This window comes from Lates calcarifer, linkage group LG5 (genome assembly GCF_001640805.2).
Source record: "Lates calcarifer isolate ASB-BC8 linkage group LG5, TLL_Latcal_v3, whole genome shotgun sequence".
Taxonomy (NCBI): Eukaryota; Metazoa; Chordata; class Actinopteri; family Centropomidae; genus Lates; species Lates calcarifer.
Genome location: NC_066837.1, coordinates 18819642 through 18846767, shown reverse-complemented (window position 1 = coordinate 18846767; position 27126 = coordinate 18819642). Strand labels below are relative to the sequence as shown.

Here is a 27126-nt window from a genome sequence, read left to right as displayed (position 1 = left end):
GCATGACATTTTATGTTTTCATTCTACATCAAACTGACTTACCAAATAGAGTAGTCCTTGACCAGTCTGTGTCAGACTTACTGGAGAAATCCAGAGCTATTCGTCAAGCCAAAGATGAGCGCACCTTCCACATTTTCTACCAGCTGCTGGCTGGAGCAGGAGAGCACCTCAGATGTGAGTAGACTGAGCTTGACTGTTAAATTATATAGGCACTTTTTAATTCTCCTCTGTCTGACATAACTCCAGGCTGCAGCTGATTTCTGCAGTGTAACTACTGTAACAGCAAGGCAAATGTAATGTAACATATAACATTATTACATAATAACATAATTAACAAGAATTTATATAAACTTAAATGTTAGTCATCAAATCTGTCACTCCCTCTTAACTTTCACAGTTAATACTTTTTTTTAAATGTCTTGAGTAACATAATAATGTTATTTGGCCAGTCCAGCTGAATCCTTATCTTTGGGGAGGGAAAAAAAGTCATATCTTAACCAAGTGTTTTTCCATTTTTCTGTCCACAGCGGACCTGCTTTTGGAAGGTTTTAACAACTACCGTTTCCTGTCCAACGGTAACATCCCAATACCGGGACAGCAGGACAAAGACAACTTCCATGAGACAATGGAGGCCATGCACATCATGAGCTTTGGCCATGAGGAGATTCTGGGTATGTTTTCTAAAGCACCTGCACAAGAAACACATAAACACACCAAGGTTCTCAAGGAGGTTGCTTTCACCTGTTCTTTTTTTGTATGTCCTGCACATGGTACTCCCTGGTGAGATCATCTAAACTTGGACTTAAGGCAAGAACAGCAGCCTTTGATATAGATTATTTACCAAGGTGAGGGACCTTGATAAATTATCTATGCCAAAGGCTTTTATGGTTTTTAGAAATTGTTCCAGGTTAAAATCACAGTGAAACAGCAGTTCTGTTTACTCATATTTCAGAGTGAACAGAATATAAGTGCAGTGTGACATTTTATTTTAGCAATTTGCTGATACTAGGTCGACTACCAGAACTACATAATGAGCCATAGAGGACTATTGGCTTCATTCCACACTAGGGACAAGGGAGAAATTAATATAATAGATTGCAACTATTCTCCTCTGGAAATGTAAACACAGTTCATGCCAACATGTGGAAACTTGCACCTCCTCCTATGATATTGCTCTGCTAGCTGCTACATCCCAGGTGCTAATGGGTCAAGTATAGTTTTATATGATGGATGGAGTCAGCTGGTCACCACAAATCATGTACAACTTGTATCATGTGTGACTTCACTATTTAGCCAGTAAATTAATGTGCAGGATGAGCCATCCAAAATATTTAAACATTTAACAGGGAGGGATTTTCATATTTTTAAAAAAACTGTAATTATTATGTTTAAACACAGTCATGTGAGACAAAAGTGATGTCCTACCACAGTAATTTTCATTTGCTTATTTTTTCTTAACTTGTAGCCATGTTGAAGGTCGTGTCCTCGGTGCTTCAGTTTGGAAACATTGTCTTCAAGAAGGAGAGGAACTCTGACCAAGCCTCTATGCCTGATAATACTGGTAGGTGTCTCCCACACATACACACACACACACACACACACACACACTGTTCAATCCTTTTACATCTGCTTCACAACCTCGTAGCTCGGAGCTCACAGGTCAAGACACTCCCCTCCTCCTTTTCCTCTTCTCATATATACTTCAACTCCTCTCCTCCCCTTTTCCTGCCTCCCTCACACTGTGCACCTTATCCACTGAACAGAGGAACCAGTGATTTATGTCCCTTCTCTCCCCGAGCCTTGTCAACCTGCCATTAAGCCACATCATTATGAGGATTTACTCCTGAAGGAAATGGGGCACAGCCTTCCAGTTCCTCCACATGTGGCATTGCATATTTGGCACTTAAAGAAGAGAGACTGGGAGAGAGGTGGTGAGAGGATGAATCTAATGCCAATGATGCAGCTTGGGCCAGATATTCCCAAATGCGACAAGCAGAGCCCAGGACTGAAGCAGATGTTTTCTTTAGTAGTGAGACTTGGCTGATTTAGACCGGATCCTGCTCTCTCTGCTTTTCCACAAGGTCAAGCCATGTAAAATATGACATTTTCTCCATTACATTTCATACGAAAACATCTTTGAAAAATTTGTGGTAAATCTTACTATTAATCAGAATTAACCTTCCATCTTTGACAGACACTTCACTTATTGTACCTCTGTTTCTATGGTTCTTGGGGAATTTTGTAACAATATGTGTTAAATGACAGTTCTGTCAAAATAACACTGAGTAAAGAGCCTAATCTCTATCAAATCAAATAAAAATAAGCAGTAGTTCCCATTCACAACAGTCATTTCTACTTTGTGTTTTTATTTTTTGTGTTGACAAAACAGTTTGATCAAATATACAGTTTTAGATATCCTACTGTGTATTTTAATTTAAATGCATATTTGGTTTCCCAGCTGCTCAGAAGCTGTGTCACTTGCTGGGTATGAATGTAATGGAGTTTACCAGAGCTATCCTCTCACCAAGGATCAAAGTGGGAAGAGACTATGTCCAGAAAGCGCAAACAAAAGAGCAGGTCAGTTGGACTTTTTTTCTGTTACTAACTAAGATGATGCATATACTTTTTTGCTGCTGGCTGAGATCCTCAGCAACGTTAACAATGATGTATCACACAGACAATCTGCAACACAGTCTGCATGTTAAATGGATTAACTTTCAGATTCTGGGTCAGTGTTGGATGAATTCTGTGTCTGTGATGTTGTGTTTTCTTCCAAATTGCAGTTCCCAACTGAATTCACTATAACTCAGTTTCATGCCTCTGTCTCACTTCTGGCTGAGCTTCAGGGTTGTATCATGTTAAGAGATATCCATTAAACTAATGCGGAAAAAACACAGAAGCACAGTTCAAATAATTACAACTGACAGCTGAAACAGTGAGAAGATGTGCTGTCAAAACTGAAGCTGAACATGATTCATATTATACTGGGTACATGGCAATGTTAATGTACCTTCTGTGAAACCACTCCTAAGTCCATCACCTGTTTATGAATCATTCATTTGCCATTTAAAATGCAGTACTCTTGCAGACTTCTGATCATAATGCCTCCAGTTCAGTGGAAACTGCTTTTGTCCCAGCTGTCTGACTCAGAAAAGATTTGGAACATTAACGATATACAGACTTGCCAAGACGTGCAAGTCTATTTGTTCAGTGTAGAATAGATTTCCTCCTGAGGATCTGGCAGCATTTCTGAATTATACTGAGTTGAGCCCCTGCTTGCACCCTCTTTACACCTGTTGAGCACACACAGTTTTTTTTCCTTCTCACCCTTTGGTCATATAATTTCTCTCTTCCTCTCACTATTTTTCCCACTCTTCCTGCTCCTCCCCTCTTCTCTGCCTCCCTCCAGGCTGACTTTGCTGTCGAGGCCTTGGCTAAAGCAACATATGAGCGTCTGTTCCGCTGGCTGGTCCACCGCATCAACAAAGCTCTGGACAGAACCAAACGACAGGGTGCCTCCTTCATCGGCATCCTGGACATTGCTGGTTTTGAGATTTTCCAGGTTTGGATTAAAATCTTTTCAATTATTTAATCTTTAAAGAAGATGATATGTCCAGGCTTTCATTTGCTTCTTCATGTATTTCTCCCCTATTACAGTTGAACTCATTTGAGCAGCTGTGTATCAACTACACCAATGAGAAGCTGCAGCAGCTCTTCAACCACACCATGTTCATCCTGGAGCAGGAGGAGTACCAGAGGGAGGGCATCGAGTGGAGCTTCATCGACTTCGGCCTGGACCTTCAGCCCTGCATCGACCTCATTGAGCGGCCGGTCAGTCCGAATCGCTACCTAATAACTGAATCTAAGAGATGATTTAACCTACATTTAACATTTTAAAACATGCCTCCCTAAACTCTACTTATACATAATTTATTTTACAATGCTGACAGGCAATCTCACAGCAGAATAATACTCACATTGTATGTTATTTTAACTCTCTCTGCTGTAAAATGTAAAGGAGTAAGACATTGTTCATTCTCTCTGAAGTCTTTAATTCTGTCCCATGTTGCTGTTCCTTCAGGCAAACCCTCCAGGTGTGTTAGCTCTGCTGGATGAAGAGTGCTGGTTCCCCAAGGCCACAGACAAGACCTTTGTAGACAAGCTAATCCAGGAGCAGGGCACACACACCAAGTTCCAGAAGCCCCGACAGCTCAAAGATAAGGCCGACTTCTGCATCATCCACTATGCCGGCAGGGTATGCTGGTTTAATCTCTTTAAAAAAATCACACTCAGCAGGTTTCTGTAACAGCTTAACTGAAAACACACTGTTGTGTGTGCTTGCTTCTTTTCAAACCGGGAAGTGCTCTCCTCACGGGTTTTCAAAGGGAAAAAAAATAAAGTGGGGCTTTCCTTGAAAATTACAGTTTAGTGAAGCATAAAGCTTTCATTTTATGGAGCTTGTTTGTAGTGCGAAGGTCAGGCTCTCTTCTTAAAACTTCCAGACACAAAGAAAAAGTTGATCATATTAATAGTCATAGCTGTCACAGCTGATTGTTGCTGTATGTTCACTTTAAATTGCTTTAGTTTAACTTCCAAAGTATGTAAACACATGCCCTATAGTTAAGGCACTGATTCAGTTTGTTGAAGGCTTTTCATATATGGATAGTAGAGATGACTCGTCTGTATTGTGCCTGTATTGGACCAGCTTCTTTATATCTGTCTACGTTCATATTTTCCAAGACATCTCTTTTCCTCCCTGATCTTCTCTTTTAATAATCAAACAGCAAAGTGAAAGGTTTCTGCCTGTGAGGGCTCAGATAAAATAATGACGCATGGTTCTCCTGTGGTCGAACTTCAGGGAAATACTGAATCCTGGTTTGATTTATATGACACTGTATGGGAGTGGATTTGGACGTTGTCAGTGGTGTTATGCAATAAAAGAACACAGCATTTGTCTCGCAGAGAGACCTGCTGAGTAGCACATCTGCTTACCATTATAAGGACTGTGTCGTTTTACACCACATTCAGTCAAAAGCACAGAGATTTGAGCTCTAAGAACGTCACTGTGGAGGAAATCTGCAGCGCTACAAAACCAAATGTCAGCAAAGGTACGCACCAAGTCTGAATCACTAATCAGTAAAGTGTGGCCTGTATATTAAGTTGTTGGTTGCAGTGAAGTGTCAGATATAAATATAGCTTTAGATGACTTTTATTGATTAAATATTTTAGGATCCCTGTCACCTGACATCTGTGTGCCTGCTGCACTTGACTGGCTTGTTATCAGTTGCATGTCCTTAGACTTCCACAGTTACCAATATTGATATTTGAGATTTCAGATCTTTTCTATCTTAAATCTTTTCTTATTGTCAACTGATATTCTTTTTTTGTAAGTTCTGTGCTGTGCTTTCTTGTTAACTATTAGCCAAGATATAAGCTGATATATCTGTGTTAAGTTAATGTTCAAGAGTTCTTCACTTAATCAAAATCCTTAAAACTAGGAATCAGTCGAATGAATCAAAATCTGTCACACATTGTGTCATCTCGAATACTTCAGGACATATATTTAGGGTCTTTTTGTAGAAAATAATGGATGAAGTTTTAACTTTGTGGGAGTAAGATTAGTTTTATGTTTTACAGAGTGATTTTTAATGTTTTTGTATTTTGAGATGTTGTGGTAAACTACTGTTATTAGACCCAAATAAATCAACCAATATTGGGTTATCAAAGATATATTGGTATTGGATGTATGGCTCACATACATATATGATATTATGATAACTAACAAAAACTAAAGCACAGAAATGCTAAGCACATGCTTTAGATCCTATCACAAGTGTATGTGGTAGTTTTTTAAAAATCCTTATTACTTAGCTGTACCTTTTTATTTTTTACAGGTGGACTACAAGGCAGATGAGTGGCTAATGAAGAACATGGACCCTCTGAACGACAACGTGGCCACTCTTCTGCATCAGTCAACTGACAAATTTGTAGCTGAGCTTTGGAAAGATGGTAGGCTGCTCTCTTTTTATCTACAGACACTTAAAAGTAAAGTACTAGAAGGTATTGATTACAGCAGCACATCCTATGAGATTCATTATGTATGTATCTGTTTGCTTATTCAGTTAAAAAACATGTCGACACATCTCTCACTCAAGCCTACTAACAACAGCTGTCTGCCTTGTTGTCTCAGGCCTTTACATTTATGGTTTCCAAGAATGAATGTAACATTGCCTCCCCTCCCTGTCTCTCTCTCTGTGTTGTAGAGATTCAGAACATTCAAAGGGCTTCATTCTATGACAATGTCACTAGTTTGGATGAGCCAGCAGGTGAATGACTGGGTCGTGCTGTAGCAGACCTGGGCCAAAATAATAATAGCTGAAAATTAACAGCGCTGGGTTGTGGAACCATGCTGCTAAAAGGCTTGGGTGGCTTATTATAAGCGCTTCCCCAAGCAGGTTAATTCCTTGCAAGTATATTGGTATATTTTTGCCCAGATCTGGCTGTATGGTTCATGCTTCAGCCGTTGCTGTGTTTGCCATAGCTACAATGGCTCCCATTTGCTTCCAGGCTGCATGGCTCCCTTGTCTCAGCCAAAAGCAGTAGTGCCTAATCCCTAAATAAGTTCAAGTAGAATATAGTCATTTGTTCCCTTTAGTCAAACCAGGGTGCTTTAATTTGTCTCAATATTCTTGTGGGCTCACATTGGTCTTGTGATCTTTGTATGGTCGACAGCCCTGACACAAGCGTTTAGGATCCAGTGCAGCTGTCTTCATTGTTTATTTCTGTATTTGTTCCTCCTCTGTGATGTGATACATCCATAAGAAAAAGGATTTGAAGCTTGACTGAAGAATATTTAATGACATTAATTTCCCGCCTTCTTCCTTCCTAGATAAGGTCACAGTAGCAGGGAAGTGAAACCAGATGTTGTTCTTGGTATTTGCTTTGGCTCTGAGCTCAGACATCAGTGCAGAGGGTCCAGACAGAAGGCTGTGCATCACTTCAGTTTAAATGTTGAAACTCCAGCAGTCTGTAACTCATCAAATACTTTAATTTTGCTGCTGGGACGTTAATAAGTGACATAGTGTATATTTATTTGAGTGTAAAGTCGTAACTCATGTACTGGGTTGTTTTTTTAAGCTGTTTTAGAATAATTCTGCAGTCATTGCTGCCAGGTCATATGAAGATGTCATATTTATTGGAAAATTCTGTTGATATTCTGTATTTTTCTTATTTTCAACAAATTCCATGAAAAGTCCAAAACCAACAACGAATTTATCCTATTAACACGTGTGGTCAGAGTTGCTAAATCCTGGTATATTACTTTACTATATAGGTCCACTGTTGTCCAGAAACTATTAGTTGAGTGAGCCAATGTTCCTTCATTACAATGAATGCACTGCAGTTTATTTGAGCCAGTCCCACATACTCCCACATTCTTCTGTAAATACTCACTTTCGCACCAAATCCTTGGCAAAAAAATTCCTTCCCAATTTTTTAAACAAATGAAACAATGTACTTTTGAAGTATTCTTAAGTATTTGCATTCTTTGGATAAACAAATATCATTGGGCCTGAGAGCTACAGAGGGAGGGAAGTCAGGGACTATTTGACAGACAGACTAATGCATTGTTGATTTTGGTCTTTTCAGTGGGATTAGATAGATTAACACCAGTCTTTACAAATGAAGTTGAATTCATATGCAATAAAATGTGCTGTGAGTGGACACTCAGTTAAGATTGATTTGCCAAATTTAATATGTAAAAATTGCATAGAGCCCTTTTTAATACAAGTTATTAAAAGTGGTATTGAAATATTTTTGTGTCCACCGTTTGTGGTTCCTAAAATGTTTCCAATTTTTGCTTTAATCCAGCAGTACATTGATTCAGGACTCAATAATGTCATAATGTTAAAAAGCTGTCATTTAGCTGCCATCAAGTATTGTCTTGCATTCACTAGAACCAGAGAAGAGCTTTCAGTTCTTGCATTTTAACTTAATTTTAAATTAAGTCAAGCAAGTCAAAGTAAAAGAATATGCTTCCTTCTAAGGTGACTCAACATATAGAGCCCTGTATGTAGGGATAGATAGGCTCTGTGCTCCATCTCCATCTGCAGAAGCTAGTGGTAGTTGCAGACTTAGAGTGCTACTTTGTTAGACTGCTGTTGTTTGACAATAGTGTGTAATGTCTCTTTCATCCATCTGCCCGTGGTCATGTAGCTCCATTATGTCACTGTGTTGCTGCTGCTGTTCCTACAGTGACTCTGCTCCTCTGTGAAGTTTTCCTGCCCTAACCAGTTCTCCCTGTCTCCCCACCAGTCGACCGCATTGTAGGCCTGGACCAGGTGGCAGGAATGAACGAGACAGCCTTTGGTGCTACCTACAAAACGAAAAAGGGCATGTTTCGTACGGTCGGACAGCTCTACAAGGAGTCGCTCACCAAACTCATGGCCACGCTGAGGAACACCAACCCTAACTTTGTCCGCTGCATCATCCCCAACCATGAAAAAAGAGTAAATACATACTTATTTGGGAGAAGTGGAGTGTCAGCCAGTCACTTAGTTTTTTATAGAGCAAAAATTATACTATAGAAATGTACAAGTACACAAATACTTGTTTCTGTTCTTGATGTGTTTCTTTCTTTCTTCAGGCTGGTAAACTGGAGCCTCATCCTGGTCCTGGACCAGCTGAGGTGTAATGGAGTCCTGGAGGGGATTCGCATTTGCAGACAGGGTTTCCCCAACCGCATCGTCTTCCAGGAGTTCAGACAGAGGTAACAAACAACAAAGACGCTTTTTCAAAGTCAGAAACTCCATTTTACAGAGACAAAAGATTGGCTTCATTTTCAGTTGACATTCATGTTCTCTTTTGTTCACAGATATGAGATTCTCACACCCAACGCAATCCCTAAGGGATTCATGGATGGGAAACAAGCTTGTGAAAGAATGGTAGTGCTTTTATTTGCAAAGTTAGTCTGGTCTCAGGCCCATGATCGCGCTATGTCTCAAATTTCAAATCAGAGCTTAGTTGGTGGGATTAAGAATTGGGACATCATCTACTCCTATAAACATGTTTGGGGGTTTTCTGCTAGAGATCTAAGAATGGACTATGTGTTGTACAGAACATCAAGCCCCTTGAGGAAATTGTTTGATTTCTGATTTTGGTCTGTATGAAAAGACTTAACTAACTACCAAGCTACATCCATGAAAAATAGTGACAAAGCATAGGTGAGAGATCAGCACAGTTAGCTGAGTTTTAGAAAGTCCAGGTACAGAAATAACAACTTAAATTTCTTTAATCAATGTGAAAAACATACCGTTGACTGCGGCTGCTGCCCAGCAACCGCTGCCATGACTTTTCTTGTTGACAGTAAATGAAATTGACTTGCCTTAGTCACTAACTAATGGTTAGGAGTTGGACCAAAGAAAATAATGCCCTCCCCAACAAAATATAACCAACATGAACATAGTGTCAGGCTGAAAGAAGGGAAGCATATGGTAATCCAGTCTGATATCAAGCTAATATTTGCTTTTTTCTGTGTTTGCATAACTGTCATGGCAAAATATTTTCAAACTTAACAAGAAACATTTCCTGAATTTGTTAAAACAAAATGTGAATGTTACCCTGTCCACAGATTTCTCAACAAGACTCTGTGTTCATTGCTGTAGATCCAAGCCCTGGAGCTAGGACCCCAACCTGTTCCGTATTGGTCAAAGTAAGATCTTCTTCAGAACAGGTGTTCTGGCTCACCTGGAGGAGGAGAGAGACCTGAAGATCACTGACATCATCATCTACTTCCAGTCTGTGTGCCGTGGATACTTGGCACGCAAGTGAGTGTCAGATCTCTGTATTTCTATTCAAGTGTTATTTCTAAAGTATGAACTGTGTTTGGATGCCCAAGATGAATTAAAAGACAATGACCCAGTTATTCAAACCAGCCACAGAGGGGTCTGAGACACAAAGAATCCAGATCTTTGTCAAGTGAAATACATCTGTCATGTCAAATCACACATACATGCATATATATCACTGATGCTGCAGATTATCACATGAATCTGCTGCTCTGCTCAGCTTTATGGAGATTTACAGTGGCTTCTCCAGCTTAAACAATACATTTTTGGTCCAGATAGTTAAACTACCTGACAGACAAGTAACGACTAGCTGCTAAACATAGTGGAGCATGTAGCTGCTGAAGAACCAGATATTTCACTCAAGTCGGTGGAGACTAGAACCAGAGCTTAAGCAGAGTGAGTATTAGACTTACAGTCATCAGGTGGCCCAACTCCAAATGAATTCTAATGTTGCTTCATGACCGCATGATGTTTGAATAAGTAACTGTTTGCTAAGGTCACCACATTAAGCTAAATGATGATGAATATATCAGTGTAGTGTTCAGAACGTGCTTCTGCTGCCTATAAGTGGCACAAAAAATCACTGCAGACTTTAAAAACACTTAACACTCAGACATTCATTTGTTGCGTTATTATGTTTTTTCCTTCCCTAGGGCCTTTGCTAAGAAGCAGCAGCAGCTGAGTGCCCTGAAAGTCCTCCAGAGGAACTGTGCTGCTTACTTGAAGCTACGTCACTGGCAGTGGTGGAGGCTTTTCACCAAGGTGAGACCCCTGATAGCGATCTCTTCCAGCAAAGTAGTTCATCTGTGCTACACCTGACCATCTGAGACCTGTTGACAATCTTGTAAATAGCCTTTCCAGAGTTTGTGATTGGATGACTCAAAAATGTCTTTAGTTAAATAAAGAGTAAACAGAGAACACTAAAGCCTCTCACATGGTCCTCATCAACAGACTGAGTTTGTTGCCATGGAAATGTAGATGTTCTTTCCACGTTGACTTGAAAAAGTTTGAACATATTTCCCTCAGTGTGATGGAAATATTGTGAGCTGATGGATGAAGCTCAGGAGACTTAGATGTCTTAAGCAGACGTATTTATTGATACTTGGCCAAGGAGAAAAGAGATGAGCACAACAACACGTTGACGTAGTGTAACGCGACCCCATTTCTGAAGGAATCCTTCATGATCTATTTGACCTTATTACTACGTCGTACTGCATATCCAAATATGGCTACTCCTCATGGAACCACATCACTTACATACTTGTGTGAAGGCTCTAGAAATCCTATCTCTGCTAACACAGGTGTAGGGTCTGTATGACAACCTTGGTTTCTGTATGAAACAAAGACAATAAACTACTTTTTACAGCAAATGACATGTGAGTGTGACCTGCACAGATTCGCTGCCTAAATGAAAGATTAGAGGAGATACAGGAAGAGGGAAAATTCCCCCACATTCAATTTTCTACAGCTTTTCTTGGTCCAGGTCACGTTGACTGATTTAATTATATTTCTAGAAATATTGTTAAATGCAGCTGGGAAATACTGACAAAAATGTTGTATAGATGTCCATAAATTTATGTGCCGAATAAATAATTACAGGCCTTATTTTCCCTACTGGTTTTCCATTCTTTGAGCAGTACGACAGTATAAACAGTATTAACGTATGTTCTATGTAGTATTAAATAGATAATGGTTGATTTTCTCTCTCTCTCAGGTGAAGCCTCTGCTGCAGGTCACCAGGCAGGAAGAGGAGCTACAAGCCAAAGATGAGGAGCTGATAAAGGTGAAGGAGAGACAGCTCAAGGTGGAGAATGAGCTGGTGGAGATGGAGAGGAAACACCAACAGGTATAAACATGTCCTCTGTTACAAAAAGTAAATTATTTCAGAAGGCTGGGTGCATTTTTTTTTTCAAACTATTCCCTCGCTCCAGCTCATAGAAGAGAAGAATATCCTAGCAGAGCAACTCCACGCAGAGACGGAGCTGTTTGCAGAGGCCGAGGAGATGAGAGTCCGTCTGCTTTCTAGGAAGCAAGAGCTGGAGGAGATCCTTCATGACCTGGAGTCACGGGTGGAGGAAGAGGAGGAGAGGAACCAAAGCCTGCAGAATGAGAAGAAGAAGATGCAGTCACACATCCAGGTTCATATCTTATCAAAACAAAAATAGGAGCGAGGTTTGTGTAAATGTCAGATTAAAGCTACCAGTGAGGTGATAGTATGAGTGTGTGAGGGCTTTAAAGAGTTTTATGTGTCAAACTTGCATTAGTTTATAAATATTAGTTTAGACTTCAACTATATTGCTTTATGGATCTTCACGTGTTTGTTTTCCTCTCTGCAGGACCTGGAGGAGCAGCTCGATGAGGAGGAAGCTGCAAGACAGAAGCTGCAGCTCGATAAAGTGACAGCTGAGGCCAAGATCAAGAAGATGGAGGAGGACATTCTGCTGCTGGAGGACCAAAACTCCAAGTTTCTCAAGGTGAGAGGATTACATCTGGAAAGATGGTAGTCAAACAGTGAGTAAAGGGCAGAGCTAGTTCTGTAAGGTGGAGTCATAAAAAGTAAAGTGATGGATGAGGCATATGATAAGATATAGATAATTGATTATTAGAAAAAATTGAATTGTGTATTTTTTATTATTTTACTTACAAATCCATGACAACTGTTACACATTGTGTGTGTTGGTTTTTGTTTTTCGAAATGGCTTGTGTTGAAAAATGCACCAGAATGCTTGTTTCTGGTCATTGTAGTTTGACTTGGATTTTTATGGCGAGACAACAGTACCGCTTCCTTGCTAGTTAAGTCTTCATACCTTTTCACGTCCGTAAAGTAGTTGTGTGTCTTAAAGCCTCCAGTTAAAACCCACACTTTGATTGTAACCAATAGGAGAAGAAGCTGCTGGAGGACAGGATTGGCGAGATGACCTCCCAGCTGACTGAGGAGGAGGAGAAGGCGAAGAACCTCAGCAAGATCAAGAACAAGCAGGAGATGATGATGGTTGACCTGGAGGGTAAGGGATTTTACCTGCAGCCTGCTGCTACTGGCTACATCTTGTGTCCAAGAATAAGAAACAGAGGGACTAGGATAGACACAAAGTGGGCCACAGACCAGGAGCTGATGAAAGGTGAAAATGTAGGCTGAGGTTGAATGTAGACTCCTTAAATGAACTGTCCTTGCTGTAAGAGGAAGAATAGAGGTTTTAGATAAGAGAGGAACAGCACAAAGGTCAGGTATAGGACATTCAGTATGACTGTTCATGAGCCTTCATTGGGTAAATTTACTGTTTACAGCTGTACAGTGACTCAGTGAGCTGCAGATAATGTGATTACTCTTAGTTGTGTGAGGCTGTTAGCAATTAGGTGTTTGTGGTTTGTCACTTTCTGTGACCTCCCTGACCTCATATGACCTCTGTAACTTGTGACTTTGTCCATCTACCTCTTAAGACCTATTAACTCTAGCCAGAAGGTTTTTTTTTGTTTTTTTTTAAATAATCACTCACCATGTTTCATTCACTCTTCTGATTATGAATGGTGTGTATGATACATTTCATTTGTTCATCCCTTCAGAACGTTTAAAAAAGGAAGAAAAAACGCGTCAGGAGCTGGAAAAGGCCAAACGCAAACTGGATGCTGAGACGACCGACCTGCAGGACCAGATTGTTGAACTTCAGGCTCAGATAGAGGAGCTGAAGATCCAACTGACCAAGAAGGAGGAGGAGCTGCAGGCTGCTCTGGCCAGGTCAGTCACAGACATAAAAAAGTGTCAAACAATGTCAAAAAATAGAAAGGAGAAAAGCAGGCACCTTCTGCAATAGATGAATGTAATCCAAACACAAACCTGTTAGCAGTGATTCACAGAGTGTAAAGTCTCTCACCAACTCAAATCTGTAAGGCAACAGCTTTTTAATCTTTGAATATAATAAAACACAAAGAGAGCTGCTATAATACACACTGAAATAATACTCTGATTTGGGCATTCGATTCTTAAAGGTTTGAAGACACCATGATAATCTCAGCAGCTCATGAACAAAATTCAAGCTTTAGTTTGATACTTAATAATAGTAATAATTATTATATAATAATTAAATAGTATAATAAAATAATAATAATAATGTAATAACACCATTTGGATGTTTTCTTTCTGTCGATCTTATTTCTTTCTTTTTTTTTTTTTTTTTCCCAAAATGTTTTTATTGAACAAACTCAAGAGTTACACTGGATACAGAACAAATATTAACAATACATGTATTTTTTTTACACCCTCTAGGTACAGAAAGGAAAAGAAGCCATAAAAAGAAAGAGAATTCAGGAGACTTAAATAAAGAAAAAAAAAACTCTTCACTTGTTGTCAGGAAGGCTTTTTTCAGTATTACACTTATGACTCAGTACAATAAAGCTCAGCAAAAACCAGCCTTAGAGGGTGCTGGTGAAGTCCTGTTTAGTAAAATAATTATTTTTTGCCAGCAATGAAGCAAATGCTGTAATATCACTTAATTTGCTCTTCAATTGCTGTTTATTGGCTGTAATTTGGCCTCAAGCTTATAGACGTTATCTGGATATTTTCAGCACAAAAATAAGAAGCATCTGATGATAACAGGCCAATTTCATAAAACTTGTACAAAAGTTCAATATTTGACTCTTACAGCATACTGAGGTATATTTTTAGACTCACTACTAGACAAATGTTGTCCTCGAAACTCACATCACTACAAATCTGAACCAGTGTGGTAAAATGTTACTGTTAGTGGTGTTGCTCATTTTAGTGCGTAACACACAATTTAACACACATCTCACTAGTGCAGTACATCCCATTTCCATGACAACTGCACTCCACTGTGGTACAGCTAAGTCAATAGGAAGACCTGAAATAGATATTCAAACAAAGGCAACACGGATCTCCAACTTAAAGCAGCTAACGTCCTCTTCAACAGCTGCAGCCAGTGTTTCAGCACACGTACACACTTCTTTTTCTCCATCGTCAACTCGCCTCAGTCCTCGTCCTCGTTCCCCTGCTCCCAGCTGCAGTGTTTTCCTTCAGCGACACTGGCTGAGACCTTTCATCTTTTGAGGCAGCCGTGTCTGATTACAGGCAAATTGATGCTGATTGATGCTCTCAGTCCTGGGCTTTGCAGTAGTTTTTTCCACATGAGGCAACAAAGAGCTGGACTAAATCAGGCTGTCATTTCCCAGTGGAGGAGAAGCTGTTAACAAGCCTGTTTTTTTCTCATTAGGAGATTTTTCTGTTGTGGCTGGAAAAGGCTTGTGTCTTCCCTCTCTGAACCCAGCTTCAAAATATTTTCTTCATTTAGCTCATTCCTCTGTTCATCCTGATTTTCCACACGTATTTAATCAATTCCTTTATTTAGCCTGTCATAAGGTTTCGTAGAGCCATGGAGGTCATTGCTCTGAAGGTCAGCTCAGAACATTTTAATGTGGCTTCTCAGTAGTTTTCCTCCTTTCATCAGGCCAACAGTCCAGACCACAGAGGGTGATGGTAAACGTCCATCTGACTAATTTCACACACAGAAATCATGAGTTTAGTCACAGCCACAGATAATTAAGCTTTCATTACACTTGATGTGCTTCATTATGAATTCAGCAGCTATTCTGAGAGCAACTGTATTATCTTTGTTTGGAAAGTGGGGAATTACTTTTATATGGGAGTCATTAGTGCCTTTAATCAAAGCGGTGGCATTGTGTTAATTATATAACTGAATCATTATGACAGCGTTTAATCAGTGGGATTCTGCATAAGTGAGGAATGTTACAGGAGTGTTGCAGCCAGCTTGAATTTCACTCAGGCTCACCACCATGTCGTTCTAACAGAGTACACACACACATTTTGTTTGGACAGCTTCAGCTGTGAATGGTTCACCACACTGCCACCCTGTGTGCACTGGTGGCCTCATTTCAGCTTAAAAAAAAGAAAAAGACACCACTGACTTGCCTCTCGTTTAATGTACTTGTCATTACTCCAGACTTTAGACAGAGACTAAAGTTTTAAATAATTACATGCAGTAAATTAACATCATTGAGAAAATACTCTTTAGTCTTGTATCAAAGTCGGCAAGAACATACTTTATTTTCTTTATGTTTATAATGATCAAAATATTCTCAAAGATTCTTATAATGAAAGAAAATATTTTTTTATAGAGGGTATTCATTTTTGTGTAGGAGAAATCTTTAAAAATTTAGATCCTCAGATGAAGGTCTAAGCTAAGGGGATGCTTTCATTGTTGTCCTTACTAAATTGAGTGATTAAAGTCTACTCTGAAAAACTAATTTGAGTGCCTGTGTGTCTCCAACCAGGGGTGACGAGGAGGCCCTCCAGAAGAACAACGCCTTGAAGCAGGTTCGGGAGCTGCAGGCACAGCTAGTGGAGCTTCAGGAGGATCTGGAGTCGGAGAAAATGTGTCGAAGCAAAGCTGAAAAACTCAAGAGGGACCTGAGTGAGGAGCTGGAGGCTCTGAAGACGGAGCTAGAGGACACGCTGGATACCACCGCCGCCCAACAGGAACTCAGGTACTTGTTCAAATGCTCATTTGTTGGGATTTTATAAAAACAATAGTAGCGGTAAACCCTGTTTCTTAAGATGTATCTTCTCTTAAACCGTGTGTCTGAATTCCAGGACCAAGCGAGAGCAAGAGGTGGCAGAGCTGAAGAAGGCCATAGATGAGGAGACCAAAAACCATGAGGCTCAAATCCAGGACATGAGACAGAGGCACGCCATAGCGCTGGAGGAACTGTCCGAGCAGCTGGAACAAGCCAAGAGGGTGAGTGGGTCGCACCTGGCCGCACATGAAGGGCTTGTATTTGCCTATATACACCAGCTGTATGACATGAAGATGCAAAAATTAGCAAGTAATTAACAGACACCAACAATTACCAGTTTAGATACATTTATTTATCCCTGAATCCAGAGCATTACACAGAAGCTTTCTATAACTAATAATAGAAATATTATCCATAAAAGCATTGCTTTTATTTTGTTCTCTGCAGTTCAAGGCCAACCTGGAGAAGAACAAACAGAGCCTAGAGAGTGACAACAGAGAGATGGCTTGTGAGGTGAAGACTCTGCAGCAGGCAAAGACAGAGTCAGAGCACAAGAGGAAGAAACTGGATGCCCAGCTGCAGGAGTTTATGTCCAGGGCCACTGAAGTAGAGAGGGTCAAGGGAGAGCTGGCTGAACGCTCTCACAAACTCCAGGTAAATAAAACTCCACGGACAGTTACAGAGCAAAGTTCTGGATCAGCTTTGCTATAAAATTAAAGAATATATCCCCAGATGTTAAATTTTTCGATGCGTCTGACTTCCAAGGACAACTGTGGTTTTCAGCTCTGTGTTAATGTTTGCCCAGATTCATGACACTCTTTGGATTAGTTTATTGTGCTTTTGTAATAACCCAATTTGTCTATTATTAGACGGAGCTGGACAATGTTTCTGCTTTGCTGGAGGAGGCGGAGAAGAAGAGTGTCAAACTGGCCAAGGAGGTTGACAACCTGAACAGCAAACTGCAAGATTCAGAGGTGTGAAATACAGAATCAACATCAGCATACGTCATAAGAAGTTCAAAGGAAACGTGACCTAGAATCACTTTTACCAGGATGGCGGGGGTGTTGCTGATACAGACAGTGGAATCAAGGCCATTAGAAGATGTCATGCAAACACAAAAGCTCATCCATGCACAGTTGAATGCTATTCTTCCAAGTCTTAACTAATTAATAAACCTACCAAGCTGCTTTATCTGTCTGTGACAAAATATTTCTCGTATCTAACTTTTCAGAACCAGTAAAATCATACTTACTACATAGATTTTTTATGTATTTAAAAACATGTTTTTGGTTTGTGATCACACGCCACTAATTAGCAGATTACAGGTATCTGTAACACTAAGCGTAAGAGGTGTAACACACAGGTATCCCTGCTTTTCTTTTGTCTGATCATCATCAGTTCTGTCTGTTGTCTGGTGTGTAGGAGTTGCGGCAGGAGGAGACGCGTCAGAAGCTGAACCTGAGTGGCCAAATCCGCCAGCTTGAGGTGGAGAAGAACACCTTGATCGAGCAGCAGGAGGAGGAAGAGGAGGCACGACGCAACCTGGAGAAACAGCTGCAGTCGGTGCAGGCTCAGGTACAGTGATTCATGTTCACAAACTTTAATTAGTCTCATAAACATGCAGTGGCTTGTCACTGGCATATACATGTACTACATACATATACCCTCGGTACACACCCACGTCTGCAGGTCTGATACACACAAACATGCATGTGTGAGGCAGGCACACACAGTGCTAAGAAAAGGGCCAGGCTAAAGCTCCCAGCTGTGAACACCTGTCGTTGATGTGCAGAGCAGCATGCAGCTGCTGTAAAGCAGTGAGGCCTTGCAGCATATTAAAGACCCTATGAAGTGAGGATCCAAGTCAGTTTGAGATGTGTGGTCCAGAATAACAAGGATAGACAGGACTCACGTGAGTTGAATGTTGGTAGTAAATAAGCAGTGGGTGTTAAGTAAAATTAAAAGCACAGGAGATGGAGCAGATTAATTCACCATACGTACTGTATATACCTTGAGATAAAGGGCTCATCATGCTCTTTTATTGAAGTCTGTTCTTTAAGAAGGACTGTATCAAGCCTGAATTAATGCCCATTTACAGGTGCTGGTGAAATTTTTGCATCAAAAAAGATCCAGTCTACTGCAATGCAAATTTAATGTTAACTGCTAATTGGGTCCGAAATGCCAGTGCAGTTTTTACTTTTATACGACACACAGACAATAAAGGGATTTGCCAGCGTTGGTAGCTGAATGTTGCTGTGTAGTTGTTGCCATGTGTGATGTAACTTGCCGTTACTGAACTTGTCTTATCACAGGCTAAAAAACAAGAGAAAATCAGTGCAAAGCAGCGCTAACACTCTCTGGTCAAAGGGGAAGCAGGATGCTGACTTCAAAATGTTGTATTATCTTTATGCATCCATTGATTCCTGTAGCTGTTTGAGACAAAGAAGAAGTTGGAGGACGATGTGGGAACAATGGAGAGCCTGGAAGAGGTGAAGAAGAAACTCCAGAAGGACATGGAGCTGACCAGCCAGCGTCTGGAGGAGAAGACCATGGCCATGGACAAGATGGAGAAGACCAAGAACCGACTGCAGCAGGAGCTGGACGACCAGATGGTGGAGCTGGACCACCAGAGACAGATCGTCTCCAACTTGGAGAAGAAGCAGAAGAAGTTTGACCAGGTACACTGGATCACCCAAATGTTTCAGAAACAATGAGAGGCTGAGGTCAGTGATGTTTGTCAGTGTATTAAAGGCCATCGTTTTTCTGTCTGCACTAGATGCTGGCTGAGGAGAAGACCATCTCAGCTCGTTACGCTGAGGAGCGTGACCGTGCCGAGGCTGAGGCCAGAGAGAAGGAGACCAAGGCTCTGTCTATGGCCAGAGCTCTTGAGGAGGCTTTGGAGGCTAAAGAGGAACTAGAGAGGTTTAATAAACAGCTCCGTGCTGAAATGGAGGACCTGATGAGCTCCAAGGATGACGTAGGGAAGAATGTGAGTGACCTTTGACCTCTTAAACAACACACCTGATACATTTTTTTTTTAACATCTCCCTAATTATTCTTTTGTCTAAGGACCTTCATCCAACTTGTTTTGCTGACATGTTAATTTTGTCTCCTGTATCCTGACACCTGTGCACAGGTCCATGAACTGGAGAAGTCCAAGCGCATGCTGGAGCAACAGGTGGAGGAGATGAGAACTCAGCTGGAGGAGCTGGAGGACGAGCTGCAGGCCACAGAAGACGGCAAACTGCGTCTGGAGGTCAACATGCAGGCCATGAAGGCCCAGTTTGACCGAGACCTGCAGGCCAGAGATGAGCAGGGAGAGGAGAAGAAGAGGGCGCTGGTCAAACAGGTACACAGGCACACGACCGATGACTACAATAAAATGGATTCAGATGTTTTACATATGCCGTAAAATACAAAACTTTGACCTGAGAAATGAAGAAAATCCTCCACACTGTTGATGCTATACACACAGTTCAGCGAGTTCTGAAACACAGGATTTGACCTGAGGTGCTGTGTATTGTTTTGTTCCTCCAGGTGCGTGAGATGGAAGCAGAGTTGGAGGACGAGAGGAAGCAGAGGACTCTGTCTGTCGCCGCCAAGAAGAAGCTTGAGATGGACCTGAATGAACTGGAGGGACAGATCGAAGCTGCCAACAAGGGCAGGGACGAGGCCATCAAACAGCTCCGCAAACTGCAGGTACACACTCCATAATAAACACACATCTGCTCCCTGCATTACAGGGTAAATATGTTTCTGATCTTGATACTTCAGTTTAGCCTGAGGGGAAACTTTTCTGCTGTATCAGCCTTTGAACCTGGTCCACATTGTTTCTGTCTTCCCACAGGCTCAGATGAAGGACTATCAGAGGGAGCTGGAGGATGCCAGAGCCTCCAGGGATGAGATCTTCACCCAGTCCAAGGAGAATGAGAAGAAACTCAAGAGCTTAGAGGCTGAAATCTTACAGCTACAGGAGGTCAAGATCCTGAATTTTACTGTTTTCTCAGTTCTTTCATAGTTTTGAACTAGAGATCGACTAATTGTGTGTGATGTGTTTTCATTCTTGCATGGAAGATATAAAAATTGTGGAATGAATAACCCTAACGTGTATACGCGTGTTTGTGCAGGACCACGCAGCATCAGAGAGAGCCCGTCGACATGCTGAGCAGGAGAGGGACGAGCTGGCTGATGAGATCTCCAACAGTGTCTCTGGAAAGTCAGTGTCACCTTGTTTGCACCAGTTTTCAGAACAGTTTTCACACAAAATAGCTGACTTTTTGTTTCAGGGTCTTAAGCTAAAATGAGTGATGAGTAGAGTCGGGATGAGAAACTGAATAGAAATGTGTGTGTCAGGTCAACGCTGCTGGAGGAGAAGAGGAGGACTGGAGGCTCGCATCGCCCAGTTGGAGGAGGAGCTGGAGGAGGAGCAGGGCAACATGGAGATGCTCAACGACCGCTTCAGAAAGAGCACCCTGCAGGTAGACTGACTACACACGAGATGAACATAAAGTTTGTGCTTTCCAAGACAAAAAGATAGCAATGACTGGGCACATGGATTTATTCTTTGCCTCAACATGTTCCTCTCTCTCTCTCTCAGGTTGAAAGTCTGACCACAGAGTTGTCCGGAGAGCGCAGCGCTGCACAGAAGAGCGAGAACGCTCGACAGCAGATGGAACGACAGAACAAGGTCTTGTACAGTTTGTTAAACACGTTAACGTAATATGAATACATACTAATGTACGCACAGGGGTTGGATAAAACAACAGGAAGAGCTCATTACTAGGTAGTTTTGTAAACATCTCAAAAGTATGAAAGTGATAAGAAAGTGTTTTCTTCTCTCCCTGTTATTTTTATAGGCTTTATTGTGTCCTCTCTGTACAAACGCACATCTCCTGTTCTGTTCTCATCTATTGTGGAAGCACATTACCATTCAGGGATTAGTTTAGATAAAAAAAAGTATGCGTCTTATCACATTCAGTGCGCATGATTCTGACAGTTGCTTTAAATCATAAATGCAGGATTTGAAAGCTAAGCTGGCAGAGCTGGAAGGGGCTGTCAAGTCAAAGTTTAAGGCGTCCATTGCTGCCCAGGAGGCAAAGATCCTGCAGCTGGAGGAGCAGCTGGAACAGGAAGTCAAGTGAGCATCTAACTCGCCATAAATATTTTAAGACAAGTAACGATTGTTGAGATTTCCTGTTCATGTAGTGGGATACTTATTGAGATTTAGCACATTTTGCAGTTTTGTTAAAGTTTGATTTAAACTTCCAGGGAGAGAGCAGCAGCCAACAAAATTGTCCGACGTACAGAGAAGAAACTGAAGGAGGTGATGATGCAGGTGGAAGATGAGCGTCGTCATGCCGACCAGTACAAGGAGCAGGTATTGACTCGTGACGAGCAAAGTTCCACACATGGAAAGATCGGCTTTTACTTCGGATGGTTATTCTGCCAGCTATTCACAACCTCTCACCGTCTCCCACCCCCCACATGTCCGTCTTCCTGTCAGATGGAGAAAGCCAACTCTCGAATGAAGCAGCTGAAGCGTCAGTTGGAGGAGGCGGAGGAGGAAGCCACCCGGGCCAATGCCTCTCGCAGGAAGCTGCAGAGGGAGCTGGATGACGCCACCGAGGCCAGCGAGGGTCTCACCCGGGAGGTCAACTCCCTAAAGAACCGCCTCAGGTACAAGGAGGATTCTGCTAATTCTGTGGTAGAAATATCCTCAGACTCCATGTGCACGTCCACACAAGAAAAAGTGTTAATAACACCAAACTTGCACCATGTTCTCTGGTTAAGGACATAGTTCAACACTCTGGAAAATGTTTGTTTAGTTAGAAGATCAATACTCTTCACATCTAACTCTCTGCAAGAAATCAAACGAGCACCTTTCCCAAAATGTTGAACTATTCCTTTAAGTAGCAGAGGTTTATCGTTGTTTTCTCAATTTCTATTTTACCAGGCGTGGAGGTCCCGTCAGCAGCTTCTCCTCCAGTCGTTCAGGGCGCCGCAACCTCAACCTGGACGGCGCCTCCGTCGACCTGTCGGACGACGACGCCGACAGCCGCGCCAGCGACTTCAACTGAGACGCAAACCTCCAACGTTGAGTAATTTTACATTGACACTCTCACTCCTCTGTCCCCCCCCCCACCCCCACCCCGTCTCCTTTTCCTTGCCTTGTCGCTCCCCACCTCCCCCTCACCTCACCCATCCTGTGACCTACGCCCAGTTCCTCCCTCCCGCCCCCAAGAGATCCTCGGCGTCAGCACAGTCTTTGTTCATTTCAAACCACTGACTGGACAGAAGATCGGAAGCGATGAGCTGTTTTTTTGGTAATGCCGGGTCAGAGTGCCCTGGCAGCGCATCTCTGCCCTTTTTTGTATCAGTTAACACTGCAGGGAAAATCCACCGCCCTCCCCTGAAGAAAAGCCTCCAGGCTTGGAGAGTCGCAGGGGGCAAACGGACAATTCTGCCTTACTCTGTTCTCCTCTGGCAAAGCTGCTAGTCCTGGCTCGTCTGTCGGCCATGTATCATCTCAGCGTCGTAACGTAACATCTCCCCCCTCTCCCATCAGGCGTGAAGTTATCTACTCAGCTTATTGAGAAAGTATGCATAGGTACAAAGTGCTTTTTATACATATGAAACTGTGTGTGTGTGTGTGATGTAGGCAGAGGCTGTGAGGTGTGCACACATCAAGTATGTGAACGCACTCCACACTGGAAATGCAGGACTACAAGGAAAACATGTTTCACTCTGGTGTTGTTGTAGGTGTTCTGCTCACTAGTTGTGTAAAAGCCATCTCATACCCGACACACTCCCTCCCTCCCAGTGTTGAGACTGACGGTCCTTTCAAAGAGGAAAAACACAAAACTGAGGTCACGGTGGCCTCTGGACTGCCACGCCTGCTGCTTTTGTTGCATGAGTCTCCCTCTGATGTACAGACTACAACACTACAGGAACGACTAACATCTCGGGACATGCAATACAACAACATGGACTCTGAATTGAAAATGTATTACTGTGAAAAAAAAGAAGGTATTTTATTTTCTCTGTTGCGTCATCTCAACATTTAATGAAGGAATGTCTAGCTGAGGTTTTAACTATGAATCTCAAAGCTTGTAAGGTTAACTGTTTTGTACTGTTGACCATTGGGAACACTATTAGGGTTTTTAAGTATTATTTTCCTGCAGTGTGGACCGACGTGAGCTGCGAATGATGCAGAGATGCTGGAAAATGCACAGAACTGCACAGGTTTGAATTTTTAACTGGAAACCAACAGGGGGGGAAAAAAAGCTCTTTGTTACTGGAAGCACTAAAATGGCACTCAGTTTTTAATGTGACACTAAATGGTTACAGTTTAGGTTAATCCTGTAGTTTGATTAGAAATGGAGACATCATCTTCTCACTACATCTCAGTGTTCCTAGTCCCAGTTTGTATCATTGCATCGAAGTCACAGAGCTGAGAAGCAGGTTTTTCTCAACAGTAGATATCCAGGGAGCTTTTGAAACTTCAAAAGGTTGTTCAACACTTAACACTGTTCTGAAAGTTTATTCAAAATCCTCAAAACATCTGGATGAAAAAAATATTGTTGCACATTAAGCTTTTTTAAATTTTTAAGCCACCACTGAAAAGTTTCTCCTGTAAGTGCTCGGAAAACTGAAAAAATTCAGTAATCCCATGAAAACAGTTTTTAACCCTTTTCCCAAGTTGGGACTATTTCCTGTTTCAACAAAGATGGAAGCTGGAAATAACACTTGTCTTTGCTCAATTTGTGCAGCAAGAAACAAAATTAATTTTTAGTTGTATTTGTCTGAATTAATGTAGCATTTCATAATATTCATCTTATGAAAATATAAAATATTTATGTTTTTCAAAACAAGCCTGGGTATTCAGGTACGTCATTTCTGGATGGGAAATAGGGAAACAGGTTAAAAATGTGTGGATATAACCATTTCACTACAAGGTCCCGTAGAACTACAGCTGTAGGAGCTACAGGAGCTTTTCATAATTTTACACTGTCTGCGCTGCGCAACATACAAATAATATTTTAGTCATTTAGATGGTTAGAACTTAGTTTTTAAGATTTTAAAAATACTGTTAGTGTTAAACAGCCTTTAGGTTTTTCAAAGATACCTGGATATTTTCATTTAAAAGAAACTTGTCGCCCTGTGACACATTTGTAATGGTAACATATGATACTCATGAACAAACTAGGTTAGGTTTGTGCCATGATTTTGAGAGTTGAAGCCTGACTACCCACAGACCTGATCTGGCACTTAGTATTCGTAGGTGACCTTTTTTTTTTTTTTTTTTTTCCTTTCCTCACAATTTTAGCCCAAATTCCTTTTAGTGAAGTGAAGGAGCCACCTCAACAGCCGAACCACTACATACTGAAAGAACATGCCAGGGTACTCATATCCATCCACCATCTCTACTTTTATTTTGTCTTTTCCTTTACTCTGGATATGCTGATTAGGATGGTAGTCTATGACAGACCCCTTTGCCCCTCTCCTCAAATGTTAACACTTAACAGTATGTTTCTTTAAACGTGCCTTAGACACTAAATAAGAACATAAGCGGGCAAGGATTTCATTACAGGTGTGAAACAAAACCCTAACAAGATAAAACAGGTACATCATGAAGATCTTCAACGCTTCATCTTTTTTTTTCTTTTGTATTTTTGCTGTGCTTCATATCATATCCGCTGTGTACCTCTATGTTCATAATAACCTCCTAGCTAGAGTGTTTGGGTCAAAATCAGTATTACAGTATTATGATTAACTACAAGAGAAGCGGAGCCCTCGGCAGCTGCATGTCCCAAAATTATTTTTGAACTAAGATATTTTCCCCCCTCCTGTAATCACTCACAGGTAAGTACTGAAGTTATTTTGGGAATTCATGCACTGCACAGGATTTAATTTGGTTGGAAGCTTTAACATCCACAAGTAGTTAACTCATTTGTTTCTTTTATTGTTATCCAGCTGGCTGTTGACAACCAGGCATTCAACTGCAAATACTCCCATCTTATTATTTCTTGTATACCTGTATTTCTAGATGGTAATTTTTTTCTGTTTGTTTGTTTTTGTAAAAGGAAAATAAAGCATATTCATTGTAGCTGTGATGCTGCTCTGGTTTGTTTTTGAGAACTGTAAACTGGTGTTTGGTCTTTTCTATTTGGACTTTTCTCAGTATTGTGGGTGTTTTGCATAGAATTTGATTTTTTTTCCCTCAAGTTACAAAGTAATATGCTAACATGTAATGTGACCAGAGCTCGAACGTGCCTGTTTGCATGTGACATCAGTGAAATGTGACTGGAGGGCAAGATTCTTCACGTGGAAATCGTCATCAGGCCCGGTTCTAGGCAAACAAATATGAGGGGGCAGTCAGAAATGTGAAGGGAGCTTTGTGGTTATACCTCATGCTACAGCAGCAATTTTCTGTTGGAGTATTTTCACACATTTTGTGGATGGCATTTTTGCCTATGAGTGTTTCTCCATGGAATTGGGTTTCTAGCTATATATCCAACCACCGGCCTGAAGAAGTGGATTGCACTTTGTCAGGCCTTTAGCCTGCGACCTGTCCAGCTTGGGTGTCCCACCTGAAGACTAAGCTTCTGCTGGAATAGCCCCTAGGGTCACTGAGGCACACAAACCCACTGACCATGATAAGGTGGCAATCACTCAGGGGCAAAACTGAAAAATAAAATAACATAAAAGATCTGTCATCCAGGTTTTAACAATGAACACCATAACATACAGTTTCTCAAATGGATGAGGCCTAATTCTCTGAATTTGAACTCAACAGTAATCTTTAATCTTTGTAAAACTTTGTGTTGTCTCTCGGGAAAGAGGACAAGAACGAGTCATTTACCTTATACATGATAGTTTATGTGATCTGTGCAGTGTCTTATCCTTTATATATAGTCTGTGGTGACATAAGTTTATTAAATCTGTCATCCATTCAGAACAGCCACATTTATTTATTTATTTACTTAAGGTTTAAACTGTCTCAGTGTGATAAATCCTCATCATGTAGAAGATCACAGATGGAGCTGGTTGCAGTGATGAGGTGGGAAAAGGACAGAAAAAGACTGTGCTAGTTTAGAGGAGGTTGTTCATTAGGTGACTTCCGGGGCAAAATAAAGATAATTTAACGCATGGCGAAACAGACGGATTTTAATCCCTTAACTGATTTCTAAATTCTCTGTGTTAAAATAAAACAAAAATACTAGCCGTTCTATTTTCTGATTTCATTGTTCCAAATCTCAGAAAATTGATCATTTTTTGTTTCTGGTTTTCCACTCCTGGCCGTTATGCACACGGACCCAAATTAAAATAAAAACTAAATGTGTGTGTTTAAGTTGTGCTGGTTATTTATTTATCCATTTACAGTAATTTATACTCTCTCCATACTATATGTTTATTAAGGCCATTTATCTTTTGACATTATTGCTTATAATTTTCATTAAGTGACTAAAACTAAATTTAAAATTCTTGTAAAAATTTTATCTCTAAAAATCTTTCCAATCTTTTAAAGTTTGACGAGGCACCCAACATTTCTATAGGGGGAAAGTTTTAGTTTTTTCAACCCTCCGTGATTCTTTAACGCATCGCCGTATGCGCATGCGCCTCGACTACAAGAATGACGTCAGACGCCGACATTGGCACACCATGGTGAGCTCTTTTCGGTGTGGGAAACGTCATGGCGGGATCGAAATTTAAAACCCCGGGGGCTTGACAGTGA

At 41.1% G+C, this 27126-nt stretch overlaps 1 protein-coding gene across 1 annotated transcript in view; it reads left to right on the top strand.

Annotated features, from left to right (window-relative positions):
- The window catches only part of LOC108875847 (myosin-10-like), a 55031-nt gene extending 29534 nt beyond the window's left edge, over nt 1-25497 (top strand). Inside the window, 38 exon segments of the mRNA XM_051070706.1 lie at nt 76-174; nt 528-671; nt 1466-1561; nt 2459-2577; nt 3410-3562; nt 3658-3831; nt 4082-4255; nt 5895-6009; nt 8314-8507; nt 8645-8665; nt 8667-8767; nt 8873-8966; nt 9682-9824; nt 10499-10607; nt 11560-11691; nt 11777-11983; nt 12182-12319; nt 12727-12850; nt 13407-13578; nt 16149-16361; nt 16468-16612; nt 16839-17045; nt 17261-17365; nt 17814-17966; nt 18821-19069; nt 19168-19380; nt 19528-19740; nt 19929-20090; nt 20239-20367; nt 20519-20607; nt 20745-20772; nt 20774-20869; nt 20989-21078; nt 21410-21528; nt 21660-21768; nt 21895-22067; nt 22345-22465; nt 22467-25497. Coding sequence (XP_050926663.1) covers nt 76-174; nt 528-671; nt 1466-1561; nt 2459-2577; nt 3410-3562; nt 3658-3831; nt 4082-4255; nt 5895-6009; nt 8314-8507; nt 8645-8665; nt 8667-8767; nt 8873-8966; nt 9682-9824; nt 10499-10607; nt 11560-11691; nt 11777-11983; nt 12182-12319; nt 12727-12850; nt 13407-13578; nt 16149-16361; nt 16468-16612; nt 16839-17045; nt 17261-17365; nt 17814-17966; nt 18821-19069; nt 19168-19380; nt 19528-19740; nt 19929-20090; nt 20239-20367; nt 20519-20607; nt 20745-20772; nt 20774-20869; nt 20989-21078; nt 21410-21528; nt 21660-21768; nt 21895-22067; nt 22345-22465; nt 22467-22493 — 5150 coding nt within the window. The 3' untranslated portion in view covers nt 22494-25497.
- The last annotated feature ends 1629 nt before the right edge of the window (nt 25498-27126 follow it).